Source organism: Mercenaria mercenaria, chromosome 1 (assembly GCF_021730395.1).
Source record: "Mercenaria mercenaria strain notata chromosome 1, MADL_Memer_1, whole genome shotgun sequence".
In the NCBI taxonomy this organism is placed as follows: domain Eukaryota; kingdom Metazoa; phylum Mollusca; class Bivalvia; order Venerida; family Veneridae; genus Mercenaria; species Mercenaria mercenaria.
Window position 1 is genome coordinate 16,197,629 of NC_069361.1, and position 15,633 is coordinate 16,213,261.

General features: G+C 34.5%; 1 protein-coding gene across 6 annotated transcripts in view; it reads right to left on the bottom strand.

The window, feature by feature from the left end:
- The window catches only part of LOC123524303 (mitogen-activated protein kinase-binding protein 1-like), a 108,867-nt gene extending 95,661 nt beyond the window's left edge, over positions 1-13,206 (bottom strand). For all 6 annotated transcript variants that reach the window (XM_053540769.1, XM_053540744.1, XM_053540760.1 and 3 more), the window contains exons 1-2: positions 13,048-13,206; positions 3,756-3,847 (exon numbers count right to left, since the gene is read on the bottom strand). In XM_053540769.1, the coding sequence (XP_053396744.1) occupies positions 3,756-3,847; positions 13,048-13,128 (173 nt within the window). In that variant the 5' untranslated portion in view covers positions 13,129-13,206. The remainder of the gene's footprint in view (positions 1-3,755; positions 3,848-13,047) is intronic.
- Positions 13,207-15,633: the final 2,427 nt, after the last annotated feature.

Genomic DNA, 15,633 nt, shown 5'->3' on the forward strand with positions numbered 1-15,633 from the left:
TGACAACATGTACCTATAGTCTGACTACATGTACCTTTAGTGTGACTAAATGTATTTAAAGTCTGACTAATGTTGATTAATCTTGAAACAATGATTATACAGCTTCTGTGATTCAAAGCTAAAAATTCTGCAAAAGCCTAGGTATATTGTAACAATTTTCAACAATACTACAGAAAGTCTGATAACTTTACCAATCACAGCTAAACAATCTTGTAATTTAATTACTGTAGAATGAAACCATTCAATCATAATGTAAAAGTCTGTATGGATCATTTCCTCTATTTTCATACATGTTCTTTTAAAAAACAATAAATAAAAACTTAAACAACCAGCTTACAGAAAAGAGGATAATTTACAGAGAGACACAATTCTTGAGTAAGTCTTGAAGAAGCTCTTATGCAGATGGTATATAACCTCTTCAATCTTGAGAAATACCCTCTTAGTTAAAAAGGAAAAGTCTTGTATTTTTCTCCTGGACTGATGCTTATACTGACTGACAGATCTATGTTCTTCAAGTGTTTGAAGTGTTGCTAACCTTGCATGATTTATTAGAAATCTCTCAGCACATTTCGCCAGATGCTGTAGCTTGTACTGTCGACAGGTAGGCCAGATGTTTGTACTTGGCTGTCGGCAGGTAGAGTACAACATTTTCCTCCAAGGTACACAATGTACCCATGTTCAATTAGAATACCAAACTGGCAGAGGGTTTCTTTTAATTGAGAAGATTTCCTTTCATTATTGTTTATCATTAATTACAGGATAAAATATTGTCTGGAAAAAGATCAAACTATCAGAGCCAAGTGTCAAGAGTCTGGAAAACACTTGCAATAACAATGCCACAAACTATTAGTCTGGTTCACTGATAGAATTCCAAGAATAATTATGAATGTAAGGATCTTAAGTGTACAAAATTGATACCCTACAGTAAGAATATGCAACTTTGCACCAGTATAAACAAGGGCACCACCTACAGGTGCAAAAGATCTTCTGATAGGGCGAAACATTAAGCAATATGCAGACAGTTATGCTATGGTTCTTGCAGAACTAATTTCCTTAACAGTGCACAAAAAGTTTTTTGCTGTTGTGCAAAAAGCACTAAGCACCTGCATATCCTGATGCATGATTTCTGATCCTGCTGAATGTAACTATGTCATGCAATGCAATCGGGGAATTAATTAATTCTAAAACTTCCTGGTTTCATACTGTTTCTGTATTTCCATGTACTAAGTTTATTGTATTTTAATGGACTAAATGCCAATGATCATACAACATCAGGTTTCCAGATCAAAATTTACTAACAACAAAAGATGTCAGTGAGTCATCACCTACAGGTAATGATACATAATTAAACAACAAAACATGCATTTTGTCCAGAAGAAACTGGTGCAACATCCTTGCTGACCAGAAAAAGATATGATCACTTGCTAATGAAAGTGGACAGTTGGACAAGATTTCCTAATTGAGTGGTGAACATTACACCTTAGGCAATTATATGTCATAAACTACTTCTATAAATCACAATAGTAATATTATTGGTCTAGACATTTTACTATTGTGTAAGAAAACACTGATACATAATGTATTGTGAAAAAATATTTGTCAGCTTCAGGTAACATCAGAGTAATGCTTTCACTGCTATTCTACATGCTGCCTTCAGCTGTTACCTTTTCCTCAGTATTGTAACAGTGACATATTTGCCCCAAAACAGCTTTTTCACTTGCTGTAGGTCGAAACTTTGGTTATGTTTTGCAAGTAGTCATGTGGAATACATTCATTCACAATTCAACAACTCACATAATTATCATGTTTTTACATACAGAACATCTGAGACAAAATTCAAATAATTTTCAAGGACTTTCCAAGTACTCATTTCACTTTTTCAAAGACTATTCTTTCTCAAAACAATCACTAGCTGATTAAATGTCTTCATATCTTCCTCCAAACAACATCAAACTGATTTTATTCCATCAAGAGCTTAATGCCAGGCCTGGGTTCAAAGAATGACAAATTCAAGACTTGTGTAATGTAGACTTCTGCTAATGCTATGGCTTTTCAGCACACTTTCCACCATTGATACTACATTTCAGGCCCATTTGTTTTTGTCAGCTGAAATAGTTTAATCAAGTTTTATTTCCTTCAATGTTGTCCAACTTATTCAATTTAGCATTTCTAAACCAAGGTAATTTTGTTATACTTATTCATTAAAAATTTTAGCACAAAGCTAAAAACGTTGCACTTTCTACATATCTCACAGACTCAGCTATCTATGTTTACAGGGATCAATAAGTCATAAAATATGATATTTTCTTAGAATTTATTCTTTCCACAAGCTAAACTGCTTACCCAAAGTTCTGGAAAAAAATTCAAGCAGATCTTTTACAAAATTCAAATACTTTTCCGGTTTTTTAGGGTTAAGTCATTTTTAAGGAGTTTTCAAGAAGCTTAATGTATCAGATTCAAGGATTTTCAGGGCATGGGTTTACTCCACAACGTTACCTTCACTGGCAATCAATGCATAAAATGCATGCATGAGCTAAACACATTATATACTTGTGTCAAAAGGTAAACTTTAAATCAGCTCCATAGTATACAAGCTTCCCTGGGTGGGCTTTATATATATGTAAATTGATTTTTATTCAATGTAGACAATGACAGACATAATGTTAATGTACCTCACATCATCTGTCATTGTTAACCTCCCCCAGCCAGGTCAACCAGGGCAAGCTCATTTTCATGAAAATTCATTAACTGAGTAAATAATTTAAATGTAACAGAGTAAATAACCCAGTTTGTTTAACATATTGCCTCAAGATAACCTGATATATCACTGAAAATTAGTGTAATAATCATGTTAAAAGATACACCTTAATTGACCCTTGTCTTCTTTTTTGTAAATGTTAATTCAAATCAAACATCAAACATACATTTAAACTGTAGTAGATTAACTATCAATATTCAAAGTTCACTATCTGTACTTAACCATAAAGCAAAAATGTTCTGTACATTTAAAGCTTCAATACATTAGATTTAGAAAACCTAAATATGCATTAATACTAAGACTTTTTGTTTGATCTGGCCTAAAAAAGATTATGTGCATTATTTGCACTGTAACACAATGTAAGGGTTAAATGAGGTGAAAATATTAATTACTGTTCAACTGCCTCGAGGGATAAGAACTTAAAATGATGTCATAATGAAAATTTGTATTCAGATAGGACAATGTTGTTTGTCAATATGATTATTTATACTTCAATGATGATACTTAATTTCACTATGTACAACCTTCTCATACAGGGTGAAATTTGACTATGAACAACCCTCTCATACAGGGTGAAATTTGACTATAACAAACTTCTCATACAGGGTGAAATTTCACTATGTACAACCTTCTCATACAGGGTGAAATTTACAACCTTCTCATACAGGGTGAAATCTGACTATGTACAACCTTCTCATACAGGGTGAAATTTACAACCTTCTCATACAGGGTGAAATTTCACTATGTACAACCTTCTCATACAGGGTGAAATCTGACTTTGTACAACCTTCTCATACAGGGAGAAATTTCACTATCTTCTACTATGTTTTGACCAATGGTCAGATACCATTGGAGGAAGCAATTAGTCCAAGAGTTGAAAAATTAAGTTGTAAAACTTTTCTCTACATGTCATGTAAAATAAACATATTATACTAAAACATTTGTCTTGTCTGGTATAAACTAACGTATGATTGCAAGACTAACAGAAGACACTAACCCTGCAGGATATGCTACAATACTGCTGTTCGGATCACAGGCTACTGTTGCATTGCTTGTTGCTGTAAGTCCCAGAACTCTTTCTAGAGTTACCTGAAAATAGAAAATATGTAAATTGTAAGACCTACTGATATTTTTAGTACATGCTCTAAGAAAAGTCAGTTTTGCCGAGACGTGACATCACAGAAAAGGTATAGTTACCTATTGTTCCTATAGCCACATAAGTATCCAAATGTAAGCATGGACAGACTGTCACGCAGCACTGAATCAATATATCTCCCACCATTGGGTGGGTGTTATAATAATAATGACATGAAAGTCCCAAAAATATAAGCATGTCCACTTCATGCTATTAATATATACCAAGTTCCATTTGAACTGGATGAAAACTGAAAGAGGAGAGGAGTTCACAAAAAATTGCGACTGACAGACTGAATGACGAACAGACACAGTTCAAACACCCAGGTTCTCGACACCGCACCTGTATAGATTTTTTTCAAAATGCATAAATGTAATATGATTCAAGTAGTTGCAAGTAAATAAATGGCACCATCATGCAGTTTTAGGTTTGAATAGTTGACTTTCTACGGCAGTCAATACTGCCAGTCAATACTGTCAATAGATTCAATGACATTCATCATTTCATGTGATCTGATTTTTTAAGTAAATTCATTACCCCAGTGATAGAAAACTACTCAATTTCATAATGGCACAACCTTGAATTAACAAGTGAATGAAGTATTGCCATGCAATACAAAGTCCCCTACTGGAAGGCACCTAATTTTCTCTACTGCAGTATAACATAGTGAACTGATATCTGTCAATGATGTATAAACAATATTGTACTACATATAAAATATGTTTTAACAACACACTTGGATTAAAATGGGAATTCTGCAACATTGGTAACTACAGTCCTTGTAATGAAAAGTCTGTAACACAGATAACCACAGGTCCTTGTAATGTAAAGTCTGCAACATTGATAACTACAGGTCCTTGTATTAAATGGGATTTCTGCAACATTGTTAACTACAGGTCCTTGTAATGAAAAGTCTGTAACACAGATAACCACAGGTCCTTGTAATGTAAAGTATGCAACACTGATAACTAAAGGTCCTTGTGATGGGAAGTCTGAACCATTGATATCTACATGTCCTTGTATTAAATGGGAATTCTGCAACATTGATAACTAAAGGTCCTTGTGATGGGAAGTCTGAACCATTGATAACTACATGTCCTTGTAATGGAAAGTCTTTAACACTGATAACTACATGTCCTTGTAATGGAAAGTCTGTAACACTGATCACTAAATGTCCTTGTAATGGAAGTCTGTAACACCGATAACTACATGTCCTTGTAATGGAAAGTCTTTAACACTGATAACTACATGTCCTTGTAATGGAAGTCTGTAACACTGATAACTACATGTCCTTGTAATGGAAAGTCTGTAACACTGATAACTACATGTCCTTGAAATGGGAAGTCTGTAACACTGATAAATACATGTCCTTGTAATGGAAAGTCTGTAGCTCTGATAACTACATGTCCTTGTAATGGAAAGTCTGCAATACTGATAACTATAGGTCCTTGTAATGGGAAGTCTGAACCATTGATAACTACAGGTCCTTGTGATGGGAAATTGAAACAATAACAAATTCGAGTGCTTGTGATTAGAAGTCTCAAACACTGACAAATACAGCTTTTTTTATGTGAAGTATGTAACACTGATACATGTAACTACAGATCCTTGTGAGTGGACGTCTGTAGCATTTGTAACTACAGCCTTGTGATGGGAAGTCTGTAACATTAATAAATACAGGCTCTACTGATTGGCAATCTGAAACACTGATATAAACTACAGTTCCATAAGTTTGAAACATAACTACAGGTTCTTGTGATGGGAAGTCTGTAACATTGGTAACATTAAACAACAGGACCTTGTGATGGGTGGTGTAAAACGTTAATAAATACAAGTCCCTGTGACGGTAAGTGATTGATGTACAGCCTCTCCTAACATATAAACATTTAAATTTATGGGTATCAGGGTCAAACCTAGTTTATACCCATATAAGTGAAAGTGGGCGATTTATGTTTACATAGATTAAGTATTAAAAGGTCTTTATCACGCTCTTTAAGACCAAACAGTTTGGATGACTGAATTTCATGTCTTATTGCAACTGACACATTATTGAGCATATAAATCAATAAATATATCAACTAAATCTTTTCAAACAAACATTAAACATAAGACTATTATAAAAACTCTTAACGTAATAAAATAATATGTTGAAATTTAGCATTGGGTTGTGTTCAGTGTGCATCTCACATGTACTGGCAATTTGAAGTTGGCACCAGCTATTCATAAACATAACTATTTACTAACAGTAACTGTTACAAAGCAATTAGCAAATTTAATGTTTTTGACACTGTAGCAGGACTGGTGAAGAAATGGAGCTGCTACACCAAAACACAGTTATTATCTAAATATTGCACATTTTTTGATAAATCAAAGCTCTTCACCTAATGAGACAATCTGACTAGCACTGATATTCTGAGATCTTAACAAACACCTTACACATAGACCAAGTTTGATTAACAAGCCAAAATCATAAACCCTACAATACCCGAATCATATTATCTGGGAAACAAGAACTGTCCATATGACAGTGGGCTCAGCTATTTGACAGCTTCTAAATCCAAAAAATGCCAAAACTTGGCAGACTTGTGTAACAGGGCTATCTTAAAACAATTTACTATGAATTTAAATCTTATTATGGCAATGATAACAATTTGCATGCAAAACATCAACCAAATTTTCAAAGTCGAACAATTTGTCAAGGGCAATAATTTGAATTAATTTATTAAAGAGCTCTCTAATTTGGGTTTGTGGGCATGTGTGAATAGAAGGACATTTCAAAGTGTGAAGTTTCATCCAATACATAAAGTTGTTACTGAGATACAACTTGATAGCTATATAGATATATAAAACTAGTTGGTAAAATTGTATATGTATTATGTAACGTTATTATTATTGTCTGTATGATGTACATGAAGGGAAAACAATAAATAATAAAAAAAAAACTTGATAGCTGCACGAAAAACAGTCAGCTGCTTCATCAGTATCACGGATGGCCCTAAACATACCAGACAGATGTATGTGCATAGGACACTGGTGCCCCCAACTTCCTGCTACTGTACAGTCATATGTTACTTACTACCTAAACTTTTATATTACCTTGGGATTGGGGTACGGATACTACAAAAAGATCGAGGGAGCAGAAAGTTTTTTTGCATGATGGGGTGGAGGGAGGATAGCAGGTGGGATTAAATCCCAAATTGGAATAATATCCACATGCTAATCAACATTCCTTGAAAGTTCAATGACACCAAGCCAAATACTTTTTGAGGCACATGGAACACAAACTTTTAAGCCTTAATACAAATTGTTTACTAAATCAAGGGCCATAACTCAGGTTTTGCAGAGTCAATCTCAAAAAGAAACCCAGGTGCACAAATTCAAATGCTGAATAATATTCCTATATGGTTTCATGCAGGGTTGGCAAAAACCCGGGTTTTAAGCATATTGCGTAGCCCAGTGGGTAATACTAGGAAAACCCGGGTTTTACTGGGCAATAGTGGTCAATACTGGGCAAATAATTTTAAGTTCAAACTTCAATATTTATTTCAGCATTAGTTGACTACAGCCCATATAGTGATAGCAGTGACCACCTGCATGCCTGGTCTATAATATCTGTAAAAATCTGTTGAATAGACATTATTATGATGATGATTGATTGAGCAATTACTTAACTGGGGATTAAAGTTAAAAGTGTGAACAACTTAAATATAGTCATTTTACTCCTGAAAATCAGTTTAGACCACATTGTCATTTCTATCATATAACCATAAAACCTAAGGACCCTGTGTGGAATTGTTCCAATGTTACTGTAGATGTTTAAACAAGAGGACCATGATGGTCCTGAATCGCTCACCTATCCCCACATGACCCAGTGTTGAACTGACTATGACGTCGTTATTTCTATTATTTGACATAGTGACCTAGTTTTTGAGCATATGTGACCGAGATATCATAAAGATAAAAAATTCTGACCAATTTTCATGAAGATCCATTGAAAAATATGACCTCTAAAGAGGTCACAAGGTTTTTCTATTATTTGACCTAATGACCTAGTTTTTGAAGGCACTTGACCCACTTTTAAACTTGACCTAGATATCATCAAGGTGAACACTCTAACCAATTTTCATGAAGATCTCGTGAAAAATATGGCCTCTAGAGAGGTCACAAGATTTTTCTATTTTTCGACCTACTAACCTAGTTTTTGACCGCACATGACCCAGTTACGAACTTGGCCTAGATATCATCAAGCTGAACATTCTCATTAATTTTCATGAAGATCCATTGAGAAATATGGCCTCTAGAGACATCATAAGGTTTTTCTATTTTTAGACCTACTGACCTAGTTTTTGACCGCATGTGACCCAGTTTCGAACTTGACATAGATATCATCAAGGTGAACATTCTAACCAATTTTCATGAAGATCTCTTGAAATATAGCCTCTAAAGAGGTCACAAGGTTTTTCTTTTTTTAGATCCACTGACCTAGTTATTGACCGCACATGACCCAGTTTTGAACCTGACCTAGTTATCATCGAAGTCATTCTGACCAATTTTCATAAAGATCCCATGAAAAATATGGCCTCTAGAGAGGTCACAAATTTTTTTCTATTTTCAGACCTACTGACCTAGTTTTTGACCGCACGTGACCCAGTTTCAAACTTGATCTAGAGATTATCAAGGTGAACACTCTGACCAATTTTTATGAAGATCCATTGAAAAATATGGCCTCTAAAGAGATCACAAGGTTTTTCTATTTTTAGACCTACTGACCTAGTTTTTGACCCCACATGACCCAGTTTCGAACTTGACCTAAATATCATCAAGGTGAATATTCTGACAAATATTCATGAAGATCTCTTGAAAAATATGGCCTCTAGAGAGGTCACAAGGTTTTTCTATTTTTAGATCTACTGACCTAGTTTTTGACCCCACGTGACCCAGTTTCGAACTTGACCTAGATATTATCAAGATGAACATTCTGACCAATTTTCATGAAGATCCATTGAGAAATATGACCTCTAGAGAGGTCACAAGGTTTTTCTATTTTTAGACCTACTGACCTAGTTTTTGACCCCACGTGATCCAGTTTCGAACCTGACCTAGATATCATCAAGGTGAACATTCTGACCAATTTTCATGAAGATCTCTTGAAAAATATAGCCTCTAGAGAGGTCACAAGGTTTTTCTATTTTTAGATCTACTGACCTAGTTTTTGACCCCACGTGACCCAGTTTCAAACTTGACCTAGATATCATCAAGATGAACATTCTGACCAATTTTCATGAAGATCTCATGAAAAATATGGCCTCTAGAGAGGTCACAAGGTTTGTCTATTTTTAGATCTACTGACCTAGTTTTTGACCGCACATGACCCAGTTTCGAACTTGACCTAGATATTATCAAGATGAACATTCTGACCAACTTTCATAAAGATCCCATGAAAAATGTGACCTCAAGAGTGGTCACAAGCAAAAGTTTACGGATGGACGCACGGACAGACGCATGGACGACGGACGCCACGCGATCACAAAATTGCAAAATGTAAAGACTGTGGCACTGTGGTTAGTGCCAAAATTGAGAGTCTGAAGGGTCATAGACTGAAATGTTATACTGCATTAGTCAATTGAAAGGGTGTTTCAAAATTTTGGTATTATTCTGACAAAACTCAGAAACAAACTTGGGATCGAAAAAACTTTAAAACTTGTGTTCAGTTACAGAATGCTTAGTGTTAAAGAACTAGACTGGTAGACTATCATATATGTTAAGCAAAATGTAGTTGTGACCTAGTGAGATCTAACTATAAATTTGAAAGGTGTTTACTTTCACATAAAAAAATATTTTGTTGTGTAAATAAACCATAATTTTGTTAATGAAACTGTTTTGTCAGCTACCTATAACTTCACCAATGTAATCAAAGTTACAAGTAAAACTTAATGTAAAGAATTAGCTCACATTCTATAACATAGAAACAAAATTGTTTTGGTAAAAAAATTAGAAAAAATTCTTATTGCCCAGTATTGCCCACTTCTTTATATTTTTTTAGGAGTATTGCCCAACCCGGGAAAACCCGGAAAAACTTAATATATGTGATAGTCTACCTATAACCAGTCTAGTTCTTTAACACGAAGCATTCTGTCGCTGAACACAAGTTTTAAAGTTTTTTCAATTACAAGTCTGTTCTTGAGTTTTGTCCGAATAATACCAAAATTTAAAAGCATGGTCAATCACAACTAGATTTTGATTAACATATGATAGTCTAACAGTCTAGTTCTTCTAGCTTAATTACAAAGCACATTCTGTAACTGAACACAAGTTTTAAAGTTTTTTTGATCCCAAGTCTTGTTTTGAGTTTTGTCTGAATAATACCAAAATTTGAAAACACTTTCAATTGACTTACACAGTGTAACATTTCAGTCTATGACCTTTCAGACTCTCAATTTCGGCACTAACCACAGTGCCACAGTCTTTACATTTTGCAATATTTTTTAATCATCCACTGTAACATTAAAACAATTCCGCACAGGGTCCTTAGATTTTATGGTTATATGATAGAAATGACAATGTGATCTAAACTGATTTTCATGAGAAAATGACCAGATTTAAGTTGTTCACACTTTAATCCCCTGATCTTGCCCAATCAATGAATCATCATCATCATAATAATGTCTATTAAATAGATGCAGGTGTCACTGCTATCACTATATGGGCTGTTAGTCAACTAAAGTGTTGAAATATGTATTGAAGTTTGAACTGAAATATTACTGTCCAGTACTGACCACTATTGCCCAGTAAAAAATCCAGGTTTTCCCAGTATTACCCACTGGGCTGGGCAATATGCTTAAAGCCCGGGTTTTGCCAATGCAGTGGCAACGATTACGGTACCGTAATCCTAGCCCCCGATTCTAGGATTACGGAATTTTGGCATTCCTAGACAGCCCTATGAGGATAGGCTAGGATTTCTAAAGTATTTAAGAGGCATCAATTAATATGTTAGGACATGCATAAATGATGTTGTTAACTTATTTATTTCACTTAAAATAGCGATTTTTCATGCCTGTCGTTCCCCCATTTAGGGTTTGTATAATCTTAAACGAAAATTTAATGGCGGCACGCGGAAATATTATAGATCGAAATAAGAGGGTCAAAGTTAGATTAAAAAAAATATTTTATACTTTAAATTTTACATGCTGGTTTTGCTTGTCATTTGAGTTTTCCGTGAAGAAACTGCCGAAATCAACACCCCAGGGATCAGCCTAGGTCAAAATTTTAGGGAGAAGTGACTTCTCCCTCCACAGAATTTAGGGAGAAGTTGAGAAATTTAAGGAGAAGAATCGGCATAGCATTCAGTTTCTTGCCCATATATATCCACTTTCTGTGGGTCTAGCTGTAACTTATAAACAGTAAATATTTAAGGAAATTGATTCTTGCATTATCATTTTCATGAATTTCTAAATAAAGTATAAACTTAGCTATGAAAAAGTCGCCTTTAAATTTTTTATCCGAAATTTACATGTCCCAAATTAGTAAATTTAACAGGTGCACGATCAAAACGGCGTGAAAATTTTCATTAATGTTTCGATTCTCGTACTTTTATAATGCCCGATTTTTGCACCAATTTGTTCAGATTTATACATTTAATTTATTCATTTATTATTTTTTTCGAAAATAATACCAAACTCGTAGTTAATGGCGATCTTTTTACATATTTTGTACGGCAGTTCTGACGTCCGCGAAATCATTTTTTATCCACAGTACCCGTGCGTTCATTTACAGAAATTGACCGTAATTATGGTAATTGAAATAATTTTTGAAGTAATCTTTAATAAAATGAAAGAATAATATACAATTGTTGCATAAAATCATGCTCTCGTTAAGTTTATCGGCTTTTTACACGCCGATTGAAAATTTTCAAAATGGCGGCGGCTTACAATATTATTGATTGACACTGTTAGATATTAACGCTACGATTGGCTGAAGTTTGACAGGCGAGTAGGCGGGGTTGACTATGGATTTATCGATAATTTAATCTAGAATATGCATCAAGTTTTGCAACTTAAGTAAACAGATAATAACTCGCTGAAAAACTCGGCGATTTGGATTTCGCCCGGAGGCGATAATTAAGCGAAGTGGCCGACTTTAAAGCGACGATATCGCTCAAATCGCCTTGTAGGCTGATCCCTGCACCCGTATATGTACGTTTTTCTTTCCAAAAACCTTGAAAAATATATATTTTTTTCTTAATGATAGCTCAAAAGGATTTTAAAAATATTTCATACTTAAAATTTTATGATTTGATTTTGCCCGTCACTTAAGAATTCCGCGTATATAGAATCGGGCGAAATCAGCACTCGTATACCTTTTTGATTTTATAACCATAGTAAAATATAAATATTTTTTTCTTGAAAATTGGCATGTATACAAGTAAGCAAGTTTACAACATAATTTATGCAAGTCCTAACATATATTTGATGCCTTACTAACAAATCCTAGCCTGTCCTCATAGGGTTGTCTAGGAATACGGAACTTACATAATCCTAGAACTGGAGGCTAGGATTACGGTCCCGTAACCGTAGCCACTGCCTTTCGCCAACCCTGCAGACAAGTATTGATATAATAAGTAAATAACTGATAAAAGTTTACATATAAAATGATTACTTATTCATTAAGAAATCGATAACCAGACCGCTAGAATGCAGGCTCGGTGTTCGGTTACCTATAACGGCTAGATACTTCCAGAAAAATTTGAATTAATGACATCAATGGCTTAAATATCGTTAAATTACGTCCTTGATGAAATTATAGCTGTGCACCAAAGATTTCTTTCACGATACCTGGTTAGGTTTCTATACAAATTTCGTTTCAATTCAGAGATCCACAACACTATAGTCAGACAGTATTTAGGATATATAAACATCTCTGAACTGAAGCTGAAATTTTTCATCCAAGCAGAAACAGATGCTGTGAAATTTCCTGGCCCTCTAGATTGTTGATATGGTGTATTAATATTTCCTCACCTAACATTAAACTAGCTAACTAAATTTGATAAAACAACTTGCCACGAAAATTAGCAATATTTGAAATTTTCAACGAGGTGTTCATAACGAGTCACCTGTCTATGACAGCACCTGTTGTGAATCATTTTTTATCACCTCACCTTTTGGTCTTTAGGCGTAATTCTACTCCTTCGTTTTGCAACTGGAGATTTTAAAATCTTTCTCGGATGCTTATTATCCATTCTGACCACTGAATTCAAGGCATAATTTGAGTTTTAAACATGTTATTCACTGACACCTTTCGACTTTTCCAACGAACATTCAAAAGTGTTCCGATTGAGGACGTAAACAGTCAATTTTGTAACAAGGGATTTCATTGGCCGAAACTTTCGCGGATTTTCCAACCTACATACACCTATGTTTTATTCAATCCCACGTGCATTAATTAAGTGATTGAAAGTCGAACTAGTCATTCGTTTAGAATTAACGAAAAATGTCCTTTTGTGTAGTTTTCAGAAGGGTGTGCTAACATTTAAAATTTCTAACAGTCAAATGATAGAGGATCTAGCTCTATCAGTTAATAACCGAACACAATGGAAAAAAAAATAGTAAAACAACGAATTCTAATGAGTTTCAATAACATATAAACTCAATAATTTCCTGATATCTAAAAATTTCCTTTCTTTTTGTTGTTATCATACGATCTAGAGGTCAGTACCTTTAAGCGATTATTTTGATTGTTCATATGACGCATCTCAAGTAAATTTAGATCTAGGCCTATAAATTTGCGAACTACTAGATCTACATTGACTTTTAAGCCGGTAATATCAATTTGAAAAACACGTACAACTGCGGGCATTACCGAAGTGCATCGGCACTACCGAACACAAACGTCAGGTATTTCCGAAGATTCAGGAATCACTGTGTTATGCATACTTGCGAATTCTATATTCAATATATGTTAAGACATTGTAGCTAGACACCATTCTGCAGACATATGTCCGAAACACTTTAAGAAGGATAATGCAGCACCGTATTGAGAACTAGATTTTTTAAATACATGAACATCATTTATTAATTTCAGTTATTTTTAGAACTTTTCTCCGGACATGCATAGAACTAGAGAAAATAACTTTAGGTTGATTTAATGACCTTGGATACTAAGTCCTACTATTCTGCAATATACTTGATAGTTATGCAGTATTTTCTCCTGCTAAAAAAATGGGCATATATCTAATCATGCAAAATTTGAACAGAGATTTAGCCTCAGGAGTTATCTCCTATTAATGAAACTTGACGGCCACAAACCAGAAAGAAACTGCCACTGTACGTGTTGTACCCAACCCCTACACGAGTCATAATTTAAAGATAAAAACAACAGTCAAAACAGACTTTTAATGATGAATTGAAAAGAAAACCATTCAGTATATTTAAAAGTCGGAGTTTTTTTCTATTATGTAACAGAAGTATTTTCTTCTTTTTTTTTTAAAAGTAAAGTGTATAGAACAGATAACTAAAGTTTCGAGATGTTTTCTTTAAACATTTTCTGACCACAATGAAACAGTCCCGTAGTTGTTTTGTTTTCGAAAATCTCATAAACTGGTGAGATAGTTAGATATTTTCTTGTGACAGATACAAAGGTAAAACACAAATAGTCCATCATTTTCATGTAATCTCGCGGATAGAGTGTGCTTTCCAACCAGATTTGCACAGAAATAAAAACTTTTGCCCTGCATATTATGTTAAAATGGATTAAAGTACACCATACTAATTACTTGATTTTAAAAGTTATCGGAACCCTCTCTTACCACACTGGCGTCCCTATTGGCCATGTTTCTGGGCCCGGTTCGGATTCAGAGGCTATAGAAAAATATAATAAATGTTCCTTTTGATAACTTAGAAACAGTAAGTTGTCCGTCTGGCAAATGTACAAGAAATATAAACACTAATTATATCTTTGTCAATGCCTGTTATGCAAATAAATAGTGCCGTTCAAAAATCATTCGTTATAATAAGGAGTTGCCTCTATCACATGTCGAAATTCACACAAGCACAGGCTATAGATGTTTGAGTCATTCAGTAGTTAACATCGGAACTAAATAAGAAATCATAGAAGAGTCTTTTGCTATAAAAAAAAATACCATCCGGAATGCTCTAGACTGCATCATTTTTTTATATCCATTTTCGAAAATAATTTGTGGAAGCGTGTCCTCTGACCTAGCGAAATGAACATTCTTTGCTCCTCACTTCAAAATCCTCAGCTACGCCCATGCGGTCTATACAATTGATTTCCCCTGTCTACAAGAATTTTAAAAACTCGACCTTGTGAATTGCTGGTGAACATTTAAAATGATCAAACAACACTATATAGGCACATTGTATGTAAATACATCAACGAAATTTTCCATTACTCCATTATAGAAAACATATATCCTCTACAAAAGACAGCAATTGCATTTGATAATTATTCAAAGGCGGATGCAATCACAATATACTTAATGAGGTACATCCCGCCAGACCTCAAAAGAAGTCCGCCACGGTTCAATAGAGACGTTCACTCCTGCCGACTGGGTAAAGTACACAGAATGCCCAGCACATATGTCGCTCAACCCACGAAAATTACATCTCAAACATGCTCAGATAGACTTACGATAATCCGAATTCTTTCTGAAACTACATCAAGTTCAAGAGGAACTACAAGAGTCTAAAAGGAACTATATAAAGACCAGGAGGAACTACATAAGTCC